Source organism: Melanostigma gelatinosum (genome assembly GCF_949748355.1).
Source record: "Melanostigma gelatinosum genome assembly, chromosome: 4".
Taxonomy (NCBI): Eukaryota; Metazoa; Chordata; class Actinopteri; order Perciformes; family Zoarcidae; genus Melanostigma; species Melanostigma gelatinosum.
Genome location: NC_136637.1, coordinates 11,441,486 through 11,466,786, shown reverse-complemented (window position 1 = coordinate 11,466,786; position 25,301 = coordinate 11,441,486). Strand labels below are relative to the sequence as shown.

Below are 25,301 nucleotides of genomic sequence, written 5' to 3'. Positions count from 1 at the left end.
TTCACAGAATCCTGTAGCACCTGGAGGCCCCACCATTTATGAAAGGGTTTTATTCTTTTTAGTTAAGCTTTTAATTTAGTCCTAGTGGAGTGGTGTAGGGGAAACAGCCTGATTGTAAACATCGCTACGATCAAAGAAATAATAATCGCGATAGCGGAGAAGATTGACACTTTTAAATTCCACAAGCAGATAGTAGATAGCAGCAGAACAAAGTACTCCAGGGTTTTATCAGTTTATCATACATTTATGGGGGAATGTGCGAACTGTTTCCACTGTTATTCATTGATGTGTTTTGACTGTTTCTTAAGAGATGCACTGAGACAAATTCCTATCAACTGTGTCGACATAACAATGAAGTATTGAACTTTGACCTCTATCATTCTGTGTTGGTAACTTTGTAGAAACCTTTGTACACAGTGAGCAACCAGAGAGGGAAAAAAAAGAGTTGGAGGCCAAACACCAGCAGCTCTTTATCAGAACAAAAAGCAATTTCCCAGCAGAGTAGTGAATGGCACCGACGGGATGGAGATAAGACACCCGTCTTTCACGTTCAAATCAAAGTCCAGACACTGGCAACAAAACATGTTTTCTTCACCGCTGCCCGATGGAGAGTCCAGGTGGGGCCAAACGGGAAGAAGTAATAAACATTTGGCATCAGCTTCAAGACCTCTGAGGAGGGAAAGGAGCTCCTTGGTTGGCTTCAGAAAAACAAGTTCAAGTCATGAATCATAAAATTAGGGGCTTTAATTTAAGATTATTTTTATTATCAATTTCTAATAATTCACTGTAGTGTGTATGAAATATTGTCACAAAAAGGTGACAGTATCCATCTCATTGATATTTAAGTTTAATGTGAACTTTGATTTTATTTGCACATTGTATTAAACTGATGTTTGTGTATAAAGATCAGAAATGCCTTGGCAGTTCGGCTTCTACAGCTCCAAGAGCTCCACCTGACCTGCAGCAAACTTTAAGGATTAGTTCATGAGTAGGTGAGAATTGTTTAAGATTTGGGCGTGATTGGGAGATCCACATGTTTTGGTCCTGTCTACAGCTGAACAATGGTTTTCCCTTTCAAATGAATGCGTCACAGTTTTTTTACGTCCATACAAGTGTTGGTCCCTGAAGATTTTAATGTCACAGCTAACAAAGCGAAGTTTGCGCCGTTCTTTACACGACTAATTATCTTCAAATGAAAAGGGACTGAACCACCATCATGTCATAAACACTGGCTGGAGGATTCAGTGGCACATGTCAAACTCCAATAAGTAACACTGGTCTTGGCTAAAGCAGAAGGTTTTAGATCTGCCAACCTTTTTCTGCTTTATTTTAGAAATTGGACAATTTCCCGTCGATATGTACGATTTTACAACGTCTCGTATTCCTTTGTTTCCCTTTTGGTATTTGGTATGCATTTGCTGTAAGCTGACGTTCATGTTGGAATGTTGAATGGAAATTCAGTAAAAAAAAGAAATTATAAAATGTTTAATTAAGTTTGGTTTCAGCAGATTATTTTAATGAGTCTTTATTTTCTAAATATTCATCCAGAGGCTCTTTTCACTAACTAAAAAAAGACAAATAATTTGAGCATAATACAAAACACATAATTGTAAGTGCAAAGTAGCAGTGATCAGCAACTTACCAGGAAAGATTACTTTACAAAATATAAGAAATAGAACTAAACTGTCAAATATGTCAAGTGATTAAACGTTGTAAAATGTCTCTTGATGTTTTTAATCTTCTGAAGACTACGATATTATTATATAACATTTGGGCCATGTTTAAAAACCCATTTAGATTATTTTCTCATCATTGAAAACATCCCAAAACATAAAAAACTATAAAACAATAAAGCAAAGAAAACTAACTGACAAACCAACAATCAGCAAGAAATCTGCATGTGGTTACAAGTAAAGTTATCTTCACACCCAGAGGCTTTCCTACCAGTTTCTGGGTGAAAGGTGAACCGCGCAAGAGAAGTGATTTGACCCTCTTACAGCAGAAGTCACAGCCCAGCAGAGTGTGAAGCAATGTGATGGTGGGTGCAGTGAACCACTGAAGCCCCGTGTGAGTAACTTTCTTGACTGAAGCAAAGGTTAGTACCTGATGAATAACACCACAAAAAAAAGGTCAAGCAGGGTTTCATGTTCATAAATGAAGCATTTATATTTCATGCAATGAGACGCTGAGAATGTTTAAAGATGAGTTTAGACAGATTGTCAGGTGTACATTTGTTGTTCAATTTATGCTTGTTGAAATGAGGAAACGGCATCCTGTCGTAACAGGATGTAAAAGAAAGACATCACACAGGGAGGCGTCATGTCAAACAGCGCCGGTCCAAGTTGTACACTACGACTGTTCAAGTTACTCGAAACAAGATTAAACATGTCAGGATGCTTCTGCCCCGTCTGATGGTCAAAACGTGTTGTCCCCAATCTACGATGGCGGACTGTTTACCCCGCTCCTTCAAGTGTGCATGGTTGTCCAGCTATATGCACACTTTGCCTGCAGACGTGGTCGAACATGTCGCTCCAACTAGTTCGACTCGAGCACTGCATCTTTGTGAGGTTTTCTTTAGGATGGGCGTAAGAGCTTAACTGTAAGATGCATCAAAGTTGAAGTCAAAAGTTAGATTTTGATCCGTAGCACACCAATGTAAGTGAAGGAAAAGAATGGTTGTGGTTCAATTGAAATTGTATTCACCTGCATATTCATCTCCTGGGGACCATCAATGTACAACATTTAAATTCGATTCATCTACTAGATATCAAAATATTACACAGGATAAGTAATAACTTTGACCTGCTGTTGCCGCTGAAGTGGAATTCTGAGGAATCACTGAAGTCAATCAAATACTGTACATCATCTGGGGATCATGAATGTCTGAATGAGATTTCAAGGCAGATATTTCAGTCTGGATCAAAGTGGTGGACCCGACATCGCCATCACTACAGCCCAAAAATATGCAAATTACATAAAAAGCTTGATTACAAACAGAACTATACATTTGCTAAAAATAAATAGAATAAGTAGTTTCATTTAACGGTAAGATACAGGATGATGAACCTAAAGTAGCGCTGATTTAAATCACTGTAAAACTATACATTCAGTGTTTCATAGTAGCCTTAAAAACCTCATTAACTCACTGGTGAAAACAGGAAAGGTATTTATGCAGCCTGACATGCCTTCACCTCTGTCATACTCTTTGATCAGGGAGTGGATGCCTCAAGGAAACAACGCTGCTTTCTAGGTTAAAGTGCAAGCTCGAGAATCAGGTTGTAAAAAAAAGGAAAAAAAAAAAAAAAGGCAACCGGTCCCAACATGAGAGGGAACACCAGGATACAGATGCTGCGAGAGGAGAAACTGGGTAAAAGGTCAGAGTGATGCATGTGAATGAGCGGAGAATCAACCTTTGAATTGTAAATAACAGCTGCTTTTGTTATGAATCCCCCATGACGTCACGAACGTTACCTTTCACACACTTTGCTTTTCTGCCAAATTATCTGAGCTGACTCCCATATGTTGAAAACAGAAAAGAGACGAGACGGGACTGAAGACTGTTTTCCAAAAATGACAGATACCATTATAAACCAAATGAAGAAGTATAACACATTAACATTAAGTTACAGGATTTCTGTTGATTTGTGTCCCTTAGTTGAAAATATAGATATAAAATGAATGAGACGGAACTGTGATGAAAACATTTTTAGTAAATCTGAAATGCCTAATCAAACAAATCCCAAATCTCTGTTTCGCTAATTTTAGATTTGCTGTCAATGGTTTATTTTTTTCTCATCTCTTCTGTGAATTGGCCGTGTTTATCTTTCAAGGTGACTGATAAAGACTACACAAACACTCGAGGTTGACGATCACAACAAAAGTTAAAAATAAATCCTGATCCAGCTGCAGCTCTTCTCGATGCTTTTGTTGGTTGGTCTATCAGATCCTAAAGAGAGTTTGGGAATCTTTCCTTTCCTTGAGAGGCTGATGCAACACACCAGACACGTGACAACAGCCTCAACTTTCACACACTAACCCACTGGTGCCTGAAGACACGGTCTACCCCCACCATCGCCACCCCGCTCCTTAATGGAAGCTCATGTGCTGTACATGTGCAGATCTGATGGAACATGCTGTGTTGTTGTAATCTGCACATAGTTAAAGTGACCTCGGGGTTCAGGAAAGTTTCTGGATGTTTTTGGAAGATGAAAACTGTCTTTTGACTCATGTCAAAGTGTGATTTGTTGAGATTAATTAATCTGCAGATAACCAGTTATCTGATGTGTCGGGACAATATTGTCAGATATCTGCCGCTCAGTGTCATTCACCTCATTTAAGTCACAGATACAGAAATGCATGTGTAAAATGTTTGTTTATATTATCATTTACAAGCCTAAAATATATCCAGGCAACCAACATCCACGTTTCAACTTTGCCATACTCTCACATTAACGCGTGCTCCAGAAAACCAAAACAATGAGCTGAAAGACGCTAAAACGCTCGGTAGAGCTGAGTGGAGCAACAGATTCAGGTGATACTTATGTGTGGGTCAATTACTATCAGCAACTCCTTCCAGATTACACAACATGATCCACTGCTCATATACAAATAACTATTAGTGCAGCTTTAACGCAGCTGAATGCAAATAAATGAGGCTTTACATAACTGCCAACATCTTTAAAAGCATCAACATGAATCTCATCATTCTATGGTCGTTTCCCATTTCACTTACTGTTCAACAACCTGGTCACAGGCTAGCACCACTACTCTGAAACCACTACAGTCATTGTATAAACGAAGACTCAAAATCCTTGATAAAACATCTGTTATTTCTCATCATTGCCCTATACTAAAAAAATATGCTTTCAGTCAGTCTGCATTTTCAGTACAAGCTGCACTACAATGGAACTCCATCCCAGTGACCATTAGAGAACTAAAAACATAGTTAATTTAAATCGCACTTACAGAAATGGTTAGTTCGTACCCAGCTGTCAGCACTAGATTGTAACTGTTTCTCTGTCTGTGTTGAACTTCCCTCGATCTGTCGAACATTGTCATCCTTCTTTTTGTTTGCTTTGTGTGCTGACTTTGAGAGCCTCTGTGTTGCATGTCTTGTCTGTACTTGACAATGTATAACAGTTTTATTCTCACTTTTTCATTGTTTGTGCACACATTGTTAAGTGTCAATATTGTATAACTTTTTAACTTTAATCTTATCTTCCGTTTTTAGGTTTATTTTGGAGCATCTGCCTCTTGGGACTACAGATGAAAAATAGCCCTTTGGCTAACTCTGGCGCATTTGCAGAATTTTTTTTATTAATGTGCACTGTCCCATATCAAATAAACCAATAAATAAACCAATAAATAAATAAATAAATAAATAAATCTTGTGAAGTCGGGGCTATAAGAAACTTTCCACTTACGAAATCATGTAAACCTGTGATGGATTCGTTTAATAAGAAGCATGTGTCACTACGATACTACATCAGGGGAAATCAAATGTATAAGCCAAAATTAGAGTGTGGCTCTAAAGAGTTTCTTTAGAATAAAACAATGATTTGCTGGCAGTGTCAATATAAAAATTAGCAAAACTTTAAAAAAATGTCAAATCGCCCTCAGTTTCCTGTCTGACAATCGAACTGAAGATTTGGATAAATATTATGATAACTACCACCACAAATATATTTCAATACATCTTCTCGTTTCTGAAACCCTGAATATTTATTCCCATTTACAGGAAACAGCCGTGATTAAAACAAGGCTCAAGGCTGCCTCTGAACGGAAATGCGGACACAAAGCTGCGCCTCATGTAAGCTGAGAGCAGGAGGTTCAGGGATACGTGTAGGACGGCAGCACAGACGATACGTGGACTGGATCACAAATCAGACACTCACAGTACAAACAAATGATGTAAATGTCCCGAGGCCGAGGCTTTATCACGAACACAAACAAATGACAAGTATCCTGGTTCAAGTGTTTGATTTAGTTTCATCTTACTGGATTTTGTAACTGTGCAACATGCCAAGGAAATATAGCTCCTCTTTGGTCATCTGGTTTCATCAGAGGTTGGGAAACATTCATGACTGCAGTTTCAGAATGTTAGTTGCCATTATGATTTACTTTGACACCACAACAACAGTTTGTTTATCAGAGACTACAGTCAAACATTACCACACTGACCGGTTTCTCTTCTCAACATTTGTTGTCATTTGTTTTTTAGCTTCACGAGCAGCGTGGCTGTCTGTAAGTCCACCATGTTGGTCCACACTGAAATATCTCAACAACTAGTGAATGGGTTGGCATGAGATTTGGATCAAACATTCATGGCTTAAAGAGGATGAATCCTCATGACTTGAGTGAATACACATCACGTTTGTGGTTTTGAATGAAATGTCTGCACCACTATTGGATACATTGTCATGTTCCCCTAATGATGCATTGTAATAACGTTATTATCTCTTGCAACACCATCAGGCTAACATTTTAATTCCTCCATTATTAATAATATTTTATGAACTTTGTTGTTTTAAGAAAATACATGTAGGACCAGATTTTCCCATCAGCCTTAGCTTTACTTTGTGTTTCGTACTAATTAGAAAATGTCAGCTTGCTAACATGCTAAACTAAGATGGCAAACATGGTAAATATTACACCTGCTAAGCATTAGCATGTTAGCATAGTAACATGATGTTCAGCTTCATCATGGCTGTAGATCATTAGTTTAGGTATTCTATTCAGATGTTTACGAGTTCTTCGTGTTGACGTTTTTATTTTGATTCATTAGATTCGGGCTGTAATTACTGAATATTTTTGTTTTTGCTATTGACAAATATATTCTTGACCAATAAATAGATTGTTTGTAAAATATGGAAATACAAAAATGCCCATCAGTTTCCCTACAACGCAAGGTTTCGACCAACAGCCCAAAACCCAAAGATATTAAGTTTATCAGCACAATATACAGAGAAAAGGAAGACTGTTGTAGAATATTTGTAATTAACGTATTAACTCATCTTTTTAGTGCATCATAACTTTAAGAGTTTAAGAAATCCTTTTTAAACTGACCATTTATAATTTTCTCTTGTCTGAGTAAAATATTTCTTGAAAACTCTTTTCTTATAAATCACAAGCAGAGCCATGGTTTTCCATAATGTACTGCATGTGTGTGTTTCAGTGTCTGGCACATCATGTGGCATCTGTACCTCATCAGTGAGCTACACCCCGTGCCTTGCGTCAACGTGAGTGATTGTTGGACTTCGTCGTCAGGACCGTGTGTGTAAAAAGGCCTGAGGGTTGAACTTTCCCCTACTTCTCACACTGACTCCTCCATCTTTAACTGTTCTCCAGCATTCCTGAATACTTCAAACTGAAGATGGGCAGCGACTCGCCTGCTTCACTCACTGAGATAAACAACAACATTGATTATCAGCGTTTCATTTGTGGAGGCCAAAGAAACTAAACCTGACCAGGACATCTTGTTGTTTAACATTCAACAAAACTATAACTATTGTGACTTTTTTTTTTTTTCTTCTTTTTTTTTTTATCAATTTGAATTTCCACAGAAAATTTACCAAAACAATACAAACTACACAGATATTTTGGTGTTGGATTAAATCTTTTTGAGTGAACTGAAATATGGAAAACACAGTAGATAAATATTGTTTTATTACAATCAGTGTGTTGGGGATGTTAAATGCATGCAAAACGTGAGATGTAATACTTCATTAATGCAAATAGAATATGAACAAATGAACGCCTGTGATATACAGCATAATTATGTTACATAGAACAACCATAAGCCAATTAATGGATACGTCAGCCACTATCAAGTCATTTTTCAAGCAAAAATACCAATAAGTCATGTTCCAGGTTCTCAAATGTGAAGATTCTTGGTCTTAGATGATAATTTGGACTTGTTCAGACAAAACAAGACAATAATGTCACCTTGTGATGTAATCTTTGCCTTTTGATATTTTATAGATGGTAAATCAGTTAATTAAGTTAAAATAATGAGCAGATCAATCAATAATGAAAATAATTACCGGTAGTTTAAATGTTTCAGCCCTAGATAGAATATTTGAGAAAAAGAGACATTTCTTTTACTTTTGTCACAAACTAAAATCAGAAGCAGGCTTTGGTAGAAAAGCTCAGTTTGAGCTTTGAAAATAAAACCATCCATGTCAAGTTCTTCCATCAGCGAGTGTTTAATCAGTAAGATTCAGACCTTTCATTGCATCACGATCCAAGTCTGCATAAGGGTGACTACTATGAAAGACTTTCCACGCCCCCAGCCTCCCGTCATCCCACCTCCAAGCTCCAAAAGCCAATCAGAAGAGCCCTCTGCTGCAGCACTGAGCTATAAAAACCTCTCAGTGCCGTTCAGAGACAGACATCAAAACCAGCTTTCATACTGAAACAGACTCTCAGCGGACACAAAGATGAATATGCCACAGCTTCTCATCCTCCTGTTGACCATTTTGGTGCACGCAGCAGTCGCTTTCCCCACGGACAGAAGAGCTCAGCCTGACAAACACGCCTCCTGGGACGACGTGAACATTTTGGCTCACGGCCTCCTGCAGCTGGGCCAGGGTCTGAAGGAGCATGTGGACAAGAACAAAGCCCAGATGAGAGACGTCAACGCCAAACTGAAGGCCTTCAACCGCACGGTGGCTGAACTGGAGAGGAAGCAGCAGGAGCAAGATGAAGCTCTGAAGGCAAGAAGCAAAGAGGTGGAGGAGGAGAGAGAGAGGGAGGCGGCAGAGCCGGCTGAGGAGGTGAAGACACAGAGCGAGGACATCCACACCAGGATGGACAGACTGGAGGAGAAGGTGGATGAGGCTCTCAAAGAGCAGACACTGGTCAGCAACTACAGCGATCGCACAGGAGTCTCATTTATCCAGGTGAGGGAAAATAAATAGGAGCATTTCTGAAAACAAAATTCACTAGTGCTAGTTACAAAACACAATCCTACAGTAGCATGTGAACTTGTTTCCCATCCAAATACCTCCATGTCGGATGTTATTTGAAACAAAGCTGTACCCCTGAAAACACAATGACGCTGTGAAGCTGACCAGACATTGTATTTTTCCAGAGACTGGTAGCGGCTCAGAACAGACGCATTGACCAGCTGGTGGAGAAAATCAAGCAGCAACAAGACAAATTGGAGAAGCAGAGTCTGCACCTGCAAACACTGCAAACCAAGGTGAGCCTCGTAGGATTCAAGCCAGTGAGAGAGAACAAAACTGACTTTTCAGCTGCAGGATGATCCCTCAAAACCAAAAGAATTAACAAGATGATTGTCAGTAGTTAATTGTAGTTTCTTGACCCTGCTCTGTGATCCTCCCAGGTTGCACACAAGAGAGTCAAATCACACCGACGGAGAGATGAAGAGACGGCACTGAGGGGAGAGACAGAAGAGCTGAGCAGAGACGCATCAGGTAAGAAAGTTTAACAGTGATGGAGACAAAGTCGCTCTGAGGGGAAAGAAAAAAATGGAATGAGGGAGGATAGTGAAAAGACTTGAACCAGCAGTTCAGCAAACGCCATTCAGTTTGAAACCATTTGCAGAAAGAGAACAACAAAAAAAATCACCTTTGTACCTGCATTTATAACACTTGAGTCGCTGGCAGAGCAGTTCACATAGAGTCCAAAGATCAGGAGAAAAAGAGGACAGCAGCTTTTAAAAACACACCTACTGTACTGTATGTAGGACACGGAAAGCCAGATTCAGCAACAACTTTTTACAGATGTACCGATTTGAATGTCCAAAATCAAACCTGAGCCCAACTGACTGGCTCTGATGCCTCAGCCTGAACGAAAACCTCAATCATCTGATCAGTTTTCTGTGTTATGATTTTTCCTCAGGCTTGGCCAGAGACTGTCACGATCTCTTTGTACGAGGGCAGCGAGCCAGCGGCGTCTACAAAATCCAACCACAGAGCTCCCGGTCCTTCAACGTCCTCTGTGAAATGACTTCAGGTGAGTCAAACCGGAGCTTTCCCTGAAGGTTCTCTGGTTCTAATTATACAACACGGCTACACGTTTTATCCAAAACTACACCTGTCTCAACAGCTTAAATCATACAGCAGTCTCTAAAAAAACACTCTAGAGAGGGCCCCACTAAGAGGAGACATTTCTGTTCAAAAGGTTGCACATATCAGCGATACATGATCCCCAAGAAATTGAAACGGCTCTTACACTTTTCTATTGTCACTACAGCGTCAATACAAGTAGTTTTGTGTGCTAAGCCTCTTTAGCTCAATCTTTTCTCTCTTTCTGCAGAAGGTGGATGGACCGTGATCCAGAAACGTCAAGATGGATCCAAGAACTTCAACCAGCTGTGGGAAAGCTATAAGAAAGGCTTTGGCAACCTGAATGGTAAGAAACTTGGCTCAAAGAAGTCCTTAAAATATCACTAAACCTCAGTGAAAATGTAAAATTAATCTCAACATTTCTCCTCCCTTCAGGCGAGTTTTGGTTGGGCTTGGAGAACATCCACTCGCTCTCCAAACAAGGCCAGTACGTCCTGCAGGTGGAGCTCTCTGATTGGGCGGGAGAGCAGCAGCAGCGGGAGGCTCGTCATCGATTCCAACTTGAAGGAGAAGAGAAGAAGTTTGCTCTCCACCTGGAGCAGACGTCTTCATCTGGGGCTCAGGAGAACATAATGACAACCGCAGAATCCGGTCTTCCTTTTTCCACCGCCGACAGAGACAACGACCTCGCTGCAGATGTAAACTGTGCTGAACTGCTCTCAGGTACGAAACCTCAACACATACAAACTGTCTGGAGTGGCTTAATACCACGAATAATCAGAACGAAACACAAATGTTGCTATAAAAATGCTCTTCTCGTGTTGCAGGTGGTTGGTGGTTCAGTAGTTGCGGTGAGTCAAACCTCAATGGCAGATATCCCAGAAGGCCGAGCGCGCTCAGACGGCAGCGGTCCAGAAGACAAGAGATGTTCTGGTCGTCCACAAAGGGACAAAGCCACTCTGTGAAGGCCACGCTTCTGAAGATCGCGCCCGCCACAATAAAACAATAAGCAGATCAGTCTGCCTCGAACAGCAGAGGCCCAAAGAAAACATGACTATTTAATTCTAATTAATGATCTCTCCTAACAGGCACCGGATCGTCACATATTTCTATGCTGTGCCATATGATCAATAAGTGTCACAGTGGACATGTTCAGTCATATTGACAGTTTATTCCCTTTATAAGGGCTTCTTGAGCGTTTTGTTTTTTTACTTACTGTATGCGTTTTCAGTAGTTCTACTTAAATACTACAGTGTATTATCTACATCATTTATACAACATTTTATATTTCATTTATATGAAGTGGATGAGAATAAAGTTTTTTGAAAGTTTAATAAGTCTTGGATCTTTCTTCTTGCTTGAAGGCGTAACAGCAAACTTCTTCTCAATAAAATGAAAAACCATACAAAGAAACATTTTACACTTCAAGTTCTTCAAATGACCGTCTACGTACATGTACGCATTTCATAATGAGTCAATATAAAAAGGTCAAAATAAACCACGAACTGTACATGATTATATTGAAAACAATGCCTCTTACTGGAGAATCCTACATCTGTGGGGTGATGTAAACAAATGTAAATTAGCTGTTTGTATATGGTTGACATGAGTCGCTTGAAATCTGATTTTGAATGAATGCTCTTAAGGGCATTCTTTATTACGTTACAATACTTGGCACATAGTGTGATGTTTGTTTAACATATTGGACAAAGGGGTTGAAAATGGTTTCCTTTAAACTACTGCTCCCTGCTGGGGAAAAGAGAGACCACCGATGTGTTCAATTCAGAGACAGAAAGCGCACAAGTGGGTTTTGTATCAGGATTAGATGAATGGAACAGTCTCTCTCTAGCATAATGTTTCTTAAGAGGATTTTCTCACTTTGTCGGGCCTGTGTTTTACTTCTGTGCAATTTCTTATTTATATAGAAATAAGTCTTCTTGCTGCATTAGGGTGATTCATATTTTTTGATTTGGGGTTAGTCATTTTGACTTTTGTGACGTCCATGTTGACCAGAGTTGTGCCCATAAGCCCCCTGAATGTATCATTCCTTTCATGAATCTAACATTTTCATTGAGTTTGATGTAATTGGTTTATGTTGTCATTTTATCCCTTTCATCTTCTTTCCCCTAAACTCAAACACCAGAAGGCCTCACACTGTTTATCTACCAACTGCCTGAACCAGAGGAATCTTCTGATATTTCACCCAAAACAATTACGTCTAAAATTGTACTTTTCATTTGGTGACAAGACTTTTGGGAAAAAGAAAAAAAGTTCACTTCTTTATTTCTACATTATCTGCGTGTACATTTAACCATGAACAGGTGACGGTAGCTCATCTGACAGATGTTCATCAGACACATGCGTAACAAGGCATTTTATTGTCGGAGGTCCTCAGACAGATTCCCTGATTTATACTATACGAGCAAGGCACCTCAGACTGCTAACAGTTGTGTCATACATCATCTCATAGGTCAGTTTGTTGGCACCAAGGCAAATATATGTAAGATGTGCAAAATTCCTCAGCAGCAGCAGAAGAAAAAGAAGCTCCCCACAAAACTTAAGCAAGCGAGTGAGCGAGTGAAACAGCAACAGGTCGCTACATAGTTCCACTTTTTATGAATGCATAATAAGTCATACAAATATGTTTTAACACTGAGCAAAAAACAAATGTGGCATGTGATTTTTTTTCTTGTAGATCTGGCAAAGTGTGGCACAGCACATAAGAAGTATGTTATGATAGCACAGAGTATACGACAAGGGGGCTTGAGAGCTTGTATGCTCTTATAGAGCTCTACGTTTGCTAACATCACTCCAGTGTTTATTCACAGACACAGGACGACGATCATCAGTCGGCTCCCAGAAAAACGTGAAAGGCGAGAGTTCAATTTAAAAAAAAGGAATTGTAAGAAAAAGAGACAGTAAAACAGAGCTGCTGGTCCACTTCTGTACTTGTTGCATTGCTGACAAAGTTCTGTCTAAACATCAACTCATTTTTTTACATACCCCATTTGTTCAGGAGCAATCCAGCAGATTTCCCTACACTGTAAAATACAGCGTAGACTCCTCGACTTCTTTCTGAGGGAGTGACTCATTCATGGTGATGCTTCTAAAATCTGTAAATTAATCTCGTCATCATTTACTGATGCTAAAATGCTTCAGCACCGTTAAGACTGACGAAACAACTCTTGAGGTGTGATGAGGTATGGCATAGCTCGCAGTCAGCGTAATATCATAAAATCGACAGAAAGGAGAAGAAGATGCAGGTTTAAATAAATGGAAGAAAGGGAAAGAGGAGACAAGGAGAGGAGGTTAAGAAGCAAGGAAGGGAAGGTCAGTGTGTAGCGAGGCTTATCAGAGGTTCTGCTGGAGGAAGTGCAGCAGCGTAATCTCGTAATGTTCTCCGGACTCTGGACATCGGATGCTGTGTCGCTCGTTGGGGTAAATCTGGAAAAACAGAAACAAAAAACCCCACATCCAATAATCAAGGATCAGCAATTTCTTAACTTTTGCGAAGCCTGTCTTAGTCTGAAATACTAGAAAAAATGGAGAAGCTTCCAGCTGCTGTCTTCATGAACGAACGAAGAGACACACACATATCAGGTCGTCCTTCACATCTTTTCTGCTAAACTCACTTAAATGTGCTTTGTAACGTGTTGTGGGATGACGGCAAAACGCATTGGCTCGTGACTTCTTTATACAAGTATTGCTGGAGTTTCGGCCTCCTTAGACTTAATTTAAAAAAAACAATCGATTCGGACTCGGTTGCAGATCTTTCTCACAGACTCCACTAAAGTCAGCATGAATAAGTGAACCCTCTTACCTGCAGGTTGTACGGCTTTCCTGCCCGGATGAGCTGAGACACCAAGAAGTTAGTGTGAAAAAAGTGCACGTTCTCATCTAGGAACCCGTGCAGGATCAGCAGTCGGTTGGGCCTTTGGTTGACAGAGAGACGCAACTCTTAGTTTCTTTGCTATTGTTCACATATTAACATGTAGGATAAATTAAACTGATACCAACAGGAATACAGAAACTACGTCTAGGTGCCGTATAACATGATGTAATCATAGGACTGCTCTCACTCATTGGGGAGTTTGTCGACGTGCAGGGCGACAGAACAAGCCTCGTATCCCTTCTGGTTTTTCTCAGGCGTGTCCAAATATCGCTCTGTGTAGCCGGTGTCATAGGCCATCCACAACGTCACTGGAGCTCCCGCAATGGCAATCTGAAAAAAACCCACAAACAGGAAGTCAAACAGAAGAAGAGTAAAATCGAATTGAATCATGACCTCAAAACTGAAAGTGAAATTGAATAATGGATTTGGAGAATTGCGACACCCCTAGTCCACTGGAAGTGCTCGTGTTCGCCATGTCGGGCTGATTGGAAGGGTCTGATATTATGGAAAGAGTCTCGCTCAAGGAGGAGTCTCGTTGTGAAAGCTCGCAAAACTTGATATTTGATCCCTATGGTCACTTAGACCAAAAAACATGGACAATAGGGTCCAAGTTAGCCTTTAAGTCTCATACTCACTTACTGCACAACCTTTAGCATGAGGAGAGCGTAAACGTTAGAGGCTTTCACCTTGAAGATGTCCGGTTTGTGGATGAGGCCCATTAGGGAGAGGAAGCCTCCGTATGACCAGCCATGGATGGCAACACGACTCAGGTCCACAAACTTGTACTTTTCAGCCACGTAGTGTAAACCCTCCACCTGGTCGTCAATCTCCACCTGACCCTGATTGGAGGAGAACAGATCGGTCACTCACCGGGCATTACAATACACACATTTACTTCTTCAAGTTGAAAAAGGGCTAAAACAAATAAACTATAAATAAAACAGAGTGACTAAATCACCCATTTACATTATATGTGACTTGTAGCAACATAACTACAAGCTGCACATGTTATCATATAGTAACGTGGTCATAAAACACCAACTGTCATTATCAGTAAATAACTAAATACTTCTTTAAGAGTAAAACATGTAAATAAAACAGTGTGTTCCTTCCCCTGCATGAGTCTTTAATGTGTTAACTACCATTTTGTCCTTCACAGCTCCTTCAAACTTGAGTCCGCGCTGACAGGAGCCTCGTCCATCGATGACCAGCACAGCGTAGCCCAGAGAAGCCAGCGTGCTCAGACGCAGGTACTTCACTCCTTTATAAGAGTTATTCACCAACTGGACCTGGAAGAAAGAAAACAAACAAACATGGTTACAGCAACAACAAAAACATGAGGATGCAAAAATATTGCATTTTACCATGAAAATGTAATTGAAGTATCAAAAGTAAACTTCTAAGTGTGCATGACAGTGCATGACTCTACTGTGACAGTGGGGGAGATCAAACCTGCGGGCCACCGTAAACAAAGACGACAGTTGGATGCTTCTTGCCGGGGACCAGGTGGTGTGGTTTGTACAACATGCCGTACAGCTCGAAGCCCGACTGCCCCGTGAAGCTAAAGATCTCTGGAGGAGTGGAGTCGGAAGGAAAACCTGGAAATATACACAAGTCTGAATCAGTCGATACGAGTGTAATCTCAAACCGGTGATAGGGGATAAGAAACTGTCACACAACATTTTATATGTTGTAAACAAACTCTTTTTAGTACCAGCGGACTCCATCATGCTCGCCCAAAACTGAGGCTCTTTGTGCAGCGGGTCGTCGTCTGAGCCCTGCAGCTTGTAGACGTGCACACAGGGTGCTGTGGTCAAGCTGCTGTAATGGCTGACGAACATGTCAAAGGTCTGTACGAAAAAAAGAAAATAAATCACACAAAACAAGGTTAAACTGCATCCCTTACAATTTATGTTTCTGCTGACACCTGAATACAGGATCACAAACCCACATTGTTTTTCTTAATTACGGTTATACTCGTGGTATTTTGAAAGCCGATGCCAATACTTTTATTTTGAGGGTGCTGACGGGTGATATTTTGTGCCAAATTTATAAATAATGTTATAATAAGATTGTGTCAGAAACAGGAGTGAAATCACCTCTGAACACTTTTAACACACATGGAATTAACAAATAAAACAGTTTTATGTCTGTATGAGGTTCATAGAAATTAACATTCTAGTTAATTGCAGATGTGTTGTCCATGAGGGTGCAGGTCTCCAAGTCAGAGAGAATAATTCATTGGGCTGGGTGGCGGGTGGATGGTTTATGTGTATTTGAATGAGGTTAGAGTTGGGCCAGGCATCACTACTGGTACATACCTGGCTCACTGAGCAGCTGTGGGAGAAGCCGGGTTTGGTGAGTCGGACGATTTCAGCCGGCGACTCGTAGCTCACAACATAGAGGTGATGCTCCAGAGGAGAGTCTTTGGTGCCCTGGAAGTAAACCAGCTTTGCTGCCTCGTCCACCCAAATCTGAGGACTTGATGAACGCTGGAAAAAAAAAAAACACAGAGTTAGAAACAGTGTTTGTCTGTTTTGTTAAGACACAAACAACAAAAGAAAGAAATCAACATCCTGTTTTGAAGTAGTGCTTTTTCATTAGTTTGCTGTAGTTACAGTGCATAGCTGTTCTTTACTACCTGTAACTGACAACTACTCTTGTTGTTTTTCCAAATTATTAAGGCCTCATAAAAATATAATTAATTTAACTTCTTGATGCAGGAGACCCGAAGAACAAACCCTAGAACCGTTAACTCTGCTCTTGTCATATATTCTTCACATCAAGCAGAGCATCTCAAATGTTATGTTAGACTCAGTGTTCTGATGAGTAGGTGGTTCACTTGTGCTGCTCTGGAACAGATAGTTAAACTTCAGCCACCTTGCACAGATATGTGGGCGGGGCTTTACCTTTGATCCGTGATTGGCCAGCACCTCCCACTCCCCACTGGTTATGGTGACCTCCTCTTTGACTGGACACTTGAAATCATCTGGTGAGAGAAGACAGGTGCATCAACGGACTTGTCTTACAACAAAGGAATCGTTACATTACTTTTATCAAGATCACAGTACTGAGCCAGCACCTCTCAGAGTAAGAAATTACCTTTTAACGAATGCTGACGCAGGCATGTGTACAATTCTTGTGCTACTGGATGGAAGTGCTGCCTGTGATACAATTGATCCTGACATCCTCTTATAGACTGAGGTACTGGGTGGACATATTTGGTACTGCATGAGACTAGTTCTCATCATGTCTGTCAAACAGTAAGTTGTGCGTCTCCTTTAACAACTTCATGTTGTCTTTTTCCAATATCAAGTATGGTGTGCCTCAAGGGTCAATTCCTGGACCAATTTTGTTCTCCCTGTATATGGTCCCTTTGGGCGATGTCATCCATAGACATGGCATCTCTTTTCATTGTTATGCAGATGACGCATTTGTTTTAAGACCGATTTAAGATCTTGTTGATACATTTGAAGGCTCCAGAATATACTTTTGACCTTTAATCTCATTGCTTGTGGTGCCTCATGGAAACACAGATATGTTGAAATGAGTCAATGAGTTCAGGATTGGTTTATAATAATAAAACCAAAACTGAAATAAGTCCGCAAAACAAAAAACTACAACAGACAACCAATTACTCAAGATTACGCCGAAACGAAACGGACAAAAATGAGACCAACAGAATGGAAAGTCTGAAACGTTGTGGCTCATACATGTGAAAACCAAATCAAAATGTTTTCCCCAAACTGATTCAATAGTGTTGATTTTTCACAAATTTACGTTTCCTTTGATTTATTTTTTTTAACTTTAAATATGAATGAATACATGCTCATTACTAAAGTCATCAAATGAAGTAAAGATACCTTCTAGGGGACAGTTTGTCTGGTGCACCTGAACTGTGAATGTGCTTGTGGAAGGCGTTACCTTCAGAGTGCATGTATCCTGTGGCCCAGTTGTAGCTGCCCTGCTGTAACACTGAGGTGATCTTATACAGGTGACAGAAACCGGTTTTTGATTCATTCACTGCTATGAAGCTGATCTCATCATCGCTGGTTTGGATGAACGGGTGGAAGATGTCGTGCACCTGAAAGACAAATCACGATGTGTTTTTTTCAGAGTAAGAAGACTGCACTATTTTTGCAAGATTTTAGAACGATGTGGTGTTGGGCCTCACGTTGATCCAGGTGTCGCTGGTCTCCTGGTAGATGATGAAGGGATGGACGGTGTCTCCGAGGGCCTCTAGGCTCTCCTGCCTGTTGGCTCCGTCCTGATGTGCAGGGATGAAGAGCGCTGGAGGCAGCAGGACCAACTGGAGACGCTGCTGCCGTCGCTCCATCATGACCGCCCATGCACTGACACACAGAAAGAGGAAAAGCTGTGAGGCACGTGCAGCATAGGGACTCCATGTTACTACATCTTTGGTTTTGGAGCATGGCAAAGTTTAAAGACGACAAGTGGTGGTTTCAAAGTTGTGTTTTCTAGGTTTTGGAGAGAGAAAAAAACAAAAACATACTATCTGCCGTCTTTTGTCCATCCGGCTCTGGTGATATATTCAGCACTAGGGAACAGGCTGGTGAAGGGAACAGGTAGCACCTTCTCCTGCGTGCTGACAATCTGAGGGAGAAAAAACAAGAAGCTGGCATTTGAACTTCTCTCTGATGAACTTTCTGGTAAACTATGTTTTATGGCACTGAACAAGCACTTACTTTGCCAAGACTGTCTGTCCGGATTTCTGCTATTTTGAGATTAATATCCGGATTCTTGCTGCCTGAACACAAAACAAAACTTGAGTTGCATGTCAACATAAAAATCCACATGATACCTTTCTGCTATAACGCTAGACTTTACTCATCTTATCTTTTTTAACGTGCTAAGACACCAGCACTTCACCACCAAAGTCAAGAAAAGTAAAAAAAAAACTCCAAGGGCATCCTCAAAAAAACTTGCCGACTGCATATTTATTTTTATCACACAAAATGTATAAATCAAAAGCTGTGTGTGTGTGTGTGTGTGTGTGTGTGTGTGTGTGTGTGTGTGTGTGTGTGTGTGTGTGTGTGTGTGTGTGTGTGTGTGTGTGTGTGTGTGTGTGTGTGTGTGTGTGTGTGTGTGTGTGTGTGTGTGTGTGTGTGTGTGTGTGTGTGTGTGTGTGTGTGTGTGTGTGTGTGTGTGTGTGTGAGTGAGTGAGTGAGTGAGTGAGTGAGTGAGTGAGTGAGTGAGTGAGTGAGTGAGTGAGTGAGTGAGTGGTGTACCTGCGCGTGGGTATCTGTAGACGTCGGTCTTACGCTCTTCCAAAGCCGGAGATGGAACATGGATGATCTCAACTTCAGACTCGTCCACTTCCTCGTATAGAATCTGTAGAGTCTTACCACCATCTGATTCTGAGCCAGAGAGAAACCAGTAAAAACAGTAAAGGACAAAACTGCCAGCCGGTAGGTAGGTATCATTTGAAAACGTAACACAGGTGAAGTCTCATATAAGTAAAGTTGTGTTATTTAAGTATCTAATAATAAGAATCCATCTTCATTTGATTGCCTCCTTGCTAAGAAAGCTGCGACAGCAATCTATGTCTGTATTTCTCGCTCACCTTCACGAGCAGCTGGTGACCACCAGTATCCGGTGAAACGGTCAAACTCTTCCTGCGTGACAAAAGTGGCAACACCGGCAGATTTGGGGTCGTCTTTTGGGTTATCAATGCCTAAGAGAAAAATAAAACGATGTGTGAAAACTTCAAAGCACCAGGTGAGACTCTCCAGCAACACCCGACTGTCTCCATCCTGACCTTTGTGGCAGAAGGTGAGCCTCCTCTCTTCCCCCGTCTCAACGCTGGTCACCCAAATGTCATTGTTGTTGATGAAGCCAATGAAGTTGGGGTCCCCGGGGCAGATCTTGGGGTCCATGCGTGTGCCTGAACTCTGGCTCTTAATTTCAACAGGCGCCATGGGAGAAGTCTGCACAGACAGAGAGGTTGAAAGACATCTGAGGTCACAGCTGCTGCAGTTGCATACTTTGTCATTAACAGACGGAAAAAACTAAACATCAGACCAAGACGAGGATGTTTCAGCCCAACACTGATATTTCAGAGTGCAAATCAATCTGACCACATATCAGATAGGCTAGGGCGGTATCTAATAGTTCATACATTTCACTGAGGTATATGGTAGATGACAGAATATGTCTAAAAAACTAAATTCTGTGTCTAATTAGCCTTTTTAGACACGTCTTGCTGGGTTGAAATACTTACGGAACATAGAATAATGAATAGATAGTAACGAGAATGACACTGTCTTTTTTTACTCGTCCTGTAACGTTATACAAACTACTCGCAGTCGCCATCTTTCTCAGCTCAGCTGCCTGTTTAACCAGTAGAGACTGACCTCTAGTGGTGCAAGCTGTGATCATGAATACATCACCTCAATGCAGCATCTCCGTATTGGTTTAATAGAACGAGGAGTCCCCGTATTTTTGACTGTATGGAAGATCATACCGTCGAATTCCCCTGGTACATTGTAATACATCGATACCGTCCAAGCCTAATATCAGACTGGTATAGTTTTTAATATAATGCCACTTTTCTGTAAAAAAAAAAAAGTCGATCCAAATTAGGTAATTTTTTGATCAAGTTGTATCTGTTCAGGTTGAGAACATTCTCCCTCTTCTTCAGCTAAATATGCAATTTCAAATATTAGAAAAATACATGACCTCACAGCAGAAAACAGAAATGATAAAGATTCCCTATTCTTGGTTAAGAAAGAATTCTGACTAAAGCTGAAGCAATTTTCTGACATTTTATGGAAATAAAAAGATGTTTTAACAATAACAGCTGGTTGCTGTTCCGAATTGTGTCTGTGTGGTGTAAGTAGTGAGGGGGAATTCTACAGTTGAAAAATAACCGTATCAGTACTCCCTAGTGGACAAACGGTGTAATAATGAAACCCCATTTACCAAATGACCTCAACCATATCTTTACCATTTCAGTAATGTCACGACTTGCATAGGACATATACACCAAAACAGATAAATCTGTTCAAGCTAATAGACCGTGATATTGTCCTTTTAAGCCTTCTTAGTCATACTGAAAGTCTTGCTTTATTGTCCTTTAACTCACAGTGAAGCTGTTGTTTCCGCCGTCACGGCAATAGTACAGATTGCTGTTTGCCTGGAACAGGAAGAGGCCGCTGGGTCGGTGGTAATCATAGGAGGTGATGCCAGACACCCCCAAGCGTTTCCTCTCTCGCAGCAGCTCCTCCTCCCGCGAGAAGCCCCCGTGGTGAGGGCTGGCCTGAGGTCAGGGGTGACAGGAGGACACACAATGTGACAATTCTGGCCCGAGCGAGGTCAAAGTCGAAGAGGGCATGGAAAACAAACAGACGGTAAGAAAATATTACCAGACTTAATTAAAGAGAGAAATGCTATGTACCAATAAATAGAACCTCTTATCTGCTCTCTCTTCAGCAAAAACAACTTCAGTTTATGAAATCAAGTGGTGGAGATTATTTAGTCTTTAGGGGAAGATTTACAACAGTAGTTTTAAGCTCCACGAGGAAAGACGCTCTTATGAAAAGGAGTGGTTCATAATCATCCTCTCAACAATAATCCGGATAGTCACATTAAAGTGTCAGAGTGGGCTAAAAATCCTTCTCACCTGAAAGCGATCCAGCATCTTTTTCCATGACAAAACCAATAGAGCCTCTTTGCGGACCTTCTTGGGAATGTCTGAGTAGAGCAAAGCGTTGTCCCTGCTGGCGTAAGGCATTCCTGTGAGGGCAGAGACGCTTAGTCAACAACCGAGCGACCATGTGTACGCATTCTACGGGAAGCTCTGGAAATGCTATCACACGCTACATCTAACTGATCAAGAGCAAAATGGTGTTCCTGTACGAGTTATCTGCCTGAAGATGAATACATATTCCAACAAACTGTGACAGGTTCCAGCTTTCAGGTCCCCGAGCTCACCAAGGTAGTACATGCGGTGGGAGTGCGGACTCGTCTCGTCCTTCTGGATGAAATGGAAGTCGTGTGGCGCCTTGTTGATGACCACGCCCGTGTTCTTACGGCTGTTGTGGATGATCTTCCGCAGGCCGTCCCACGTATGCTTCTCCACCTGGAACTGGGTGGGATTCACATCCTCCATCTCCACCACCTCTGTGCTGTCCGAGAGCTCGTCCACCCCGGTCATGCCTGCCAGTGCGTGCCTGATGCTGTGGAAGGAGCTCGGACTAATCAGATACATCTACAGTAAATCACAACGGGAAAGTAACAATACAAACATGTGTATATCTCTGATTGAGGACGGTATATTTTACCAAACAAAATCAGACGTTCTGACAGAAAACAGCCGATGTATTGGTCTACTAATCATGTAATGTAGGTGTTGGATAACGTGGTCAAAACATATTAAAATAAATCTTTTAATGTTATTTGCCAAGCTAGCAGCGCAGCACTATGGATGGCAATGGCGATCTGTTGATTAGAGTTTGACTGATTAAGCGTTTTGGCCGAGCGCCGCCACTCCAGCCATAAAAGTGTGACAGACTTTGAATTACACTTTTCAATGGAGACTACATCAGAGATTATATTGTCAGAAACCAATTCCCGACTCCACAAAAACCTTTCGGGCGATTTGGCATTCTCTCTTCCAAATAATCCAGCAACGCAACAATCCAATCGCACACTTTAGGGTCCTCAACCCGGGAACACGCCCCAACATAATGGTTTGTAAGAGTGGCTTTTAACAATGAGACGAGACATGCAACATGCAATATATAACAAATAGAGATGGCATTATGACCCGTTTGCCTTTCTAACACTAGCTCTAAGCTGCTTTTAATACATAATCAAATCTACCAATGTCAAGATCTGACGATTTGATGGTTTACACTGACTTCAGGACAGTCGAGGGAGAAAATAAAAGTTAGTCTGGTGCTTTGCTGTAAATTATAGTTCTAAGAAAGAAAATCGGCTTTTCGGTTGGTCCGACTTAAAAAAACCTAAACGGAATCAGCCAAGAAAATTGCAATCTGTGCACCTCTGAATGTTATTTTTAATTCAAAATCACGGAAATTAAAAACAAATAAACATGGTTCTGACAGCTGTGGGGTTGAATGTGCCCTACCTTTCCTGGCCGTCTTCTGTTTTGTCTTCAGTTTTCAGCCTCTTTGCTCTGTGCATGAACCGTTCAACGACCCAGGACAAGCACTGACACCCTGTGGGAAGGTAGGTGAACACATAAGTAAAGATGTCAAACAGATAGCACAAATTACACATCGTTTCATGGCAGCACCTTTGTCCTACTGACAAACAGATCATTTTAACAGTGAAAACCGAGACAATGCCTTGAGCTAAGCTCCTATGATGTACACAGTGAATCTTGTTCCTGAAGTGAGGGCCCTGGAGGTCTCTGTGCTGCTTCATCGCGGAGCTGCTGCTCTTCTGCCGGCCACGCTCACAGCTGTGTGTTCCTGATATGCGGTCTCATTGAGTGTGACTCAGCTGCACGGCGCTCACACTTCAACGTCTGTGTCATATGTTACACTGTCCCTCCACATTTTGCTGGAGGCCGGTCCGTTGGCCGGGGCCTGACTGGAGTGCAAATTCTTCACAAGTTCATTCCCAGAAAACACAACATTCAACCAAATCATGTCTGACAGAGAAACAAATACAGTATTTGTACATTTGACACGACTTGATTAGAGTGAACTATGATACAAGGAAACAGTCTGAAAGTTCACTTCTTCATTCTCCCTAATATACAACCACCTGTTATCACGTGACTGAAGATCCAGGTGACATGATGACAACTGTTGATGAAGGCTGTGAGATGGTTTAATGCTCCACAGAAATCTACTGAATGAGTTTCAATCTTTTAAAGCAAATTACTAAAAAAAGATGATTTTGCTCAATTGTATTCTACTTCATGGTAGTCATCTCTTTAAGATATAAATTATATTTGAACGTGTTTAGATTTATGAAAAACGCTTTGGATTGTCTTCATGACCGTTGACTCTGTTCAGCCTAAAAGATGAGGTCATGAATAAATATTATTTGAGAGTAACCAGTGAGATACTAATTATTCTCGATTGTTTTCCCACATAGTTGTGTTTTGTAAACACAACTGTGTGGGCTTTTTCAGAGAAACAGCAAACAATGTTTTAATCGAAAGCAAAAATAAACTTCCAAAGGGATAAAGGCAGAATCACTGTTGATAACGTCTCAATGTTTTCTCCGGGTCTGTGCCATATAGACACCTCACTATTAAAAACATGTAACGTTATATCTCTGGCGTCATCGTCTCAGCTTGCATGTTTTTAAGCATCCATGTTAAATCATCAATTTTGTGTAACAGACAAATTGCGTTAGTTTCGTTTTTTGACACATCCGTTAACGTTAAAGATGCTAAAGTACACAAAGCTTCTGACCACACGCACACACACAGTGTGTCGTCCCCATCAAACATGACCATAATTAAGCTATAAGTGACATCCTGTTAACCTTATAGCTCTACGTCGCTTGGAGCTAGCCAGTTAGCCGCCCATTACCGCTAAACAGGCTAACGTACCAAAACAGGAACACATCTAAACAGACAACATTCATTCGTGTGTAGCTTACACTTTCTGCCCCAAAACCTCGAAAGCTTTTCGCCTTTTGTCGAAGTAACAACCGTATAAATACAACGGTCTGGATCTGAATAAATTACAGAATTCAACGAACGACACTTTCCAAAGAGATGGTAGCTTAATGCTAATATGCGTATAACGCGGAAATAGCTCGATAAATGACGATTACGACCTGTGACCCGGATGTATTCCCTTACACTACAGTGTAGAAACAGCTTATTTTTTCTTTTTTTTTTTTACATCAGAAATAACCCAAAGAACAGTCTGTGGGAACAAAAAACATATTAATTAATTCATCTCTGGTCCTTTTTTAAAACAGCATCTGAATACTGGTGGGACTCAGTTTGTTTTAAACCGTAATTTAATCTCAGAAAAGATACCAATGACTCCTATTTTAGCATAGAGGCTGCAACTAATGATTTATTTCATTACTGATTAACGTGACAATTATTTTCTCTAATAAATAAATCGTTTAGTCTTTTTTTTTTAATGTTAAATGTCCATCGCAGTTTTTAAGAGCCCAATGTGAGGTCTACAAATGTCTTGTTTTGTTTGATCATCAGTCCACTTAGAGACACTTAATTTACAATATATTAAAGAGAAAAGCGGCAAATATTAAAATTGTAGATGCAGGATCCACGACATTTTTTGTTGATGTCATTTTGCTTGAAACCCACTCTAACAATGAATCATTCAATAGATGACGATTAATTTCCTATTAATCTACTAAATGTTTCAGCTTTACTTTGCAGGTCTTCCACCAAA

The 25,301-nt window shown here is 40.8% G+C and overlaps 2 protein-coding genes across 2 annotated transcripts; one reads left to right on the top strand and one right to left on the bottom strand.

Moving 5' to 3' along the window:
• Positions 1-8,415: 8,415 nt before the first annotated feature.
• LOC306776755 (angiopoietin-related protein 4-like) lies at positions 8,416-11,368 on the top strand. The gene is made up of 7 exons (XM_079267567.1): positions 8,416-8,900; positions 9,092-9,202; positions 9,347-9,437; positions 9,865-9,978; positions 10,282-10,377; positions 10,467-10,754; positions 10,859-11,368. The coding sequence occupies exons 1-7, from the start codon at positions 8,439-8,441 to the stop codon at positions 11,038-11,040; spliced, it is 1,344 nt and encodes a 447-aa protein (XP_079123693.1). The 5' UTR covers positions 8,416-8,438; the 3' UTR covers positions 11,041-11,368.
• A 131-nt stretch (positions 11,369-11,499) lies between these two features.
• Positions 11,500-24,665, bottom strand: LOC306776754 (dipeptidyl peptidase 9-like). The gene is made up of 21 exons (XM_079267566.1): positions 24,529-24,665; positions 23,036-23,126; positions 21,877-22,121; positions 21,566-21,678; positions 21,029-21,202; positions 19,703-19,871; positions 19,508-19,618; positions 19,173-19,301; positions 18,630-18,691; positions 18,437-18,537; positions 18,098-18,275; positions 17,848-18,007; positions 16,833-16,912; positions 16,245-16,415; positions 15,638-15,773; positions 15,376-15,521; positions 15,066-15,212; positions 14,610-14,762; positions 14,111-14,253; positions 13,852-13,963; positions 11,500-13,475 (listed from the first exon to the last, which is right to left on the bottom strand). Exons 2-21 carry the CDS (start codon positions 23,089-23,091, stop codon positions 13,383-13,385), a joined length of 2,679 nt encoding a protein of 892 aa, XP_079123692.1. The 5' UTR covers positions 23,092-23,126; positions 24,529-24,665; the 3' UTR covers positions 11,500-13,382.
• Between the last annotated feature and the right edge of the window lie 636 nt (positions 24,666-25,301).

Bases quoted from the DNA above. Each gene is read 5' to 3' on its own strand.
- LOC306776755 (XM_079267567.1), top strand. From the start codon at position 8,439: ATGAATATGCCACAGCTTCTCATCCTCCTGTTGACCATTTTGGTGCAC. The intron at 9,438-9,864 runs GTAAGAAAGTTT...ATTTTTCCTCAG, and splicing joins GCTGAGCAGAGACGCATCAG to GCTTGGCCAGAGACTGTCAC. The intron at 9,979-10,281 runs GTGAGTCAAACC...CTCTTTCTGCAG, and splicing joins CCTCTGTGAAATGACTTCAG to AAGGTGGATGGACCGTGATC.
- LOC306776754 (XM_079267566.1), bottom strand. From the start codon at position 23,091: ATGCACAGAGCAAAGAGGCTGAAAACTGAAGACAAAACAGAAGACGGC. The intron at 19,302-19,507 runs GTGAGCGAGAAA...TCTCTGGCTCAG, and splicing joins GTCACCAGCTGCTCGTGAAG to AATCAGATGGTGGTAAGACT. The intron at 18,538-18,629 runs GTAAGTGCTTGT...TTTCTCCCTCAG, and splicing joins GGACAGACAGTCTTGGCAAA to ATTGTCAGCACGCAGGAGAA.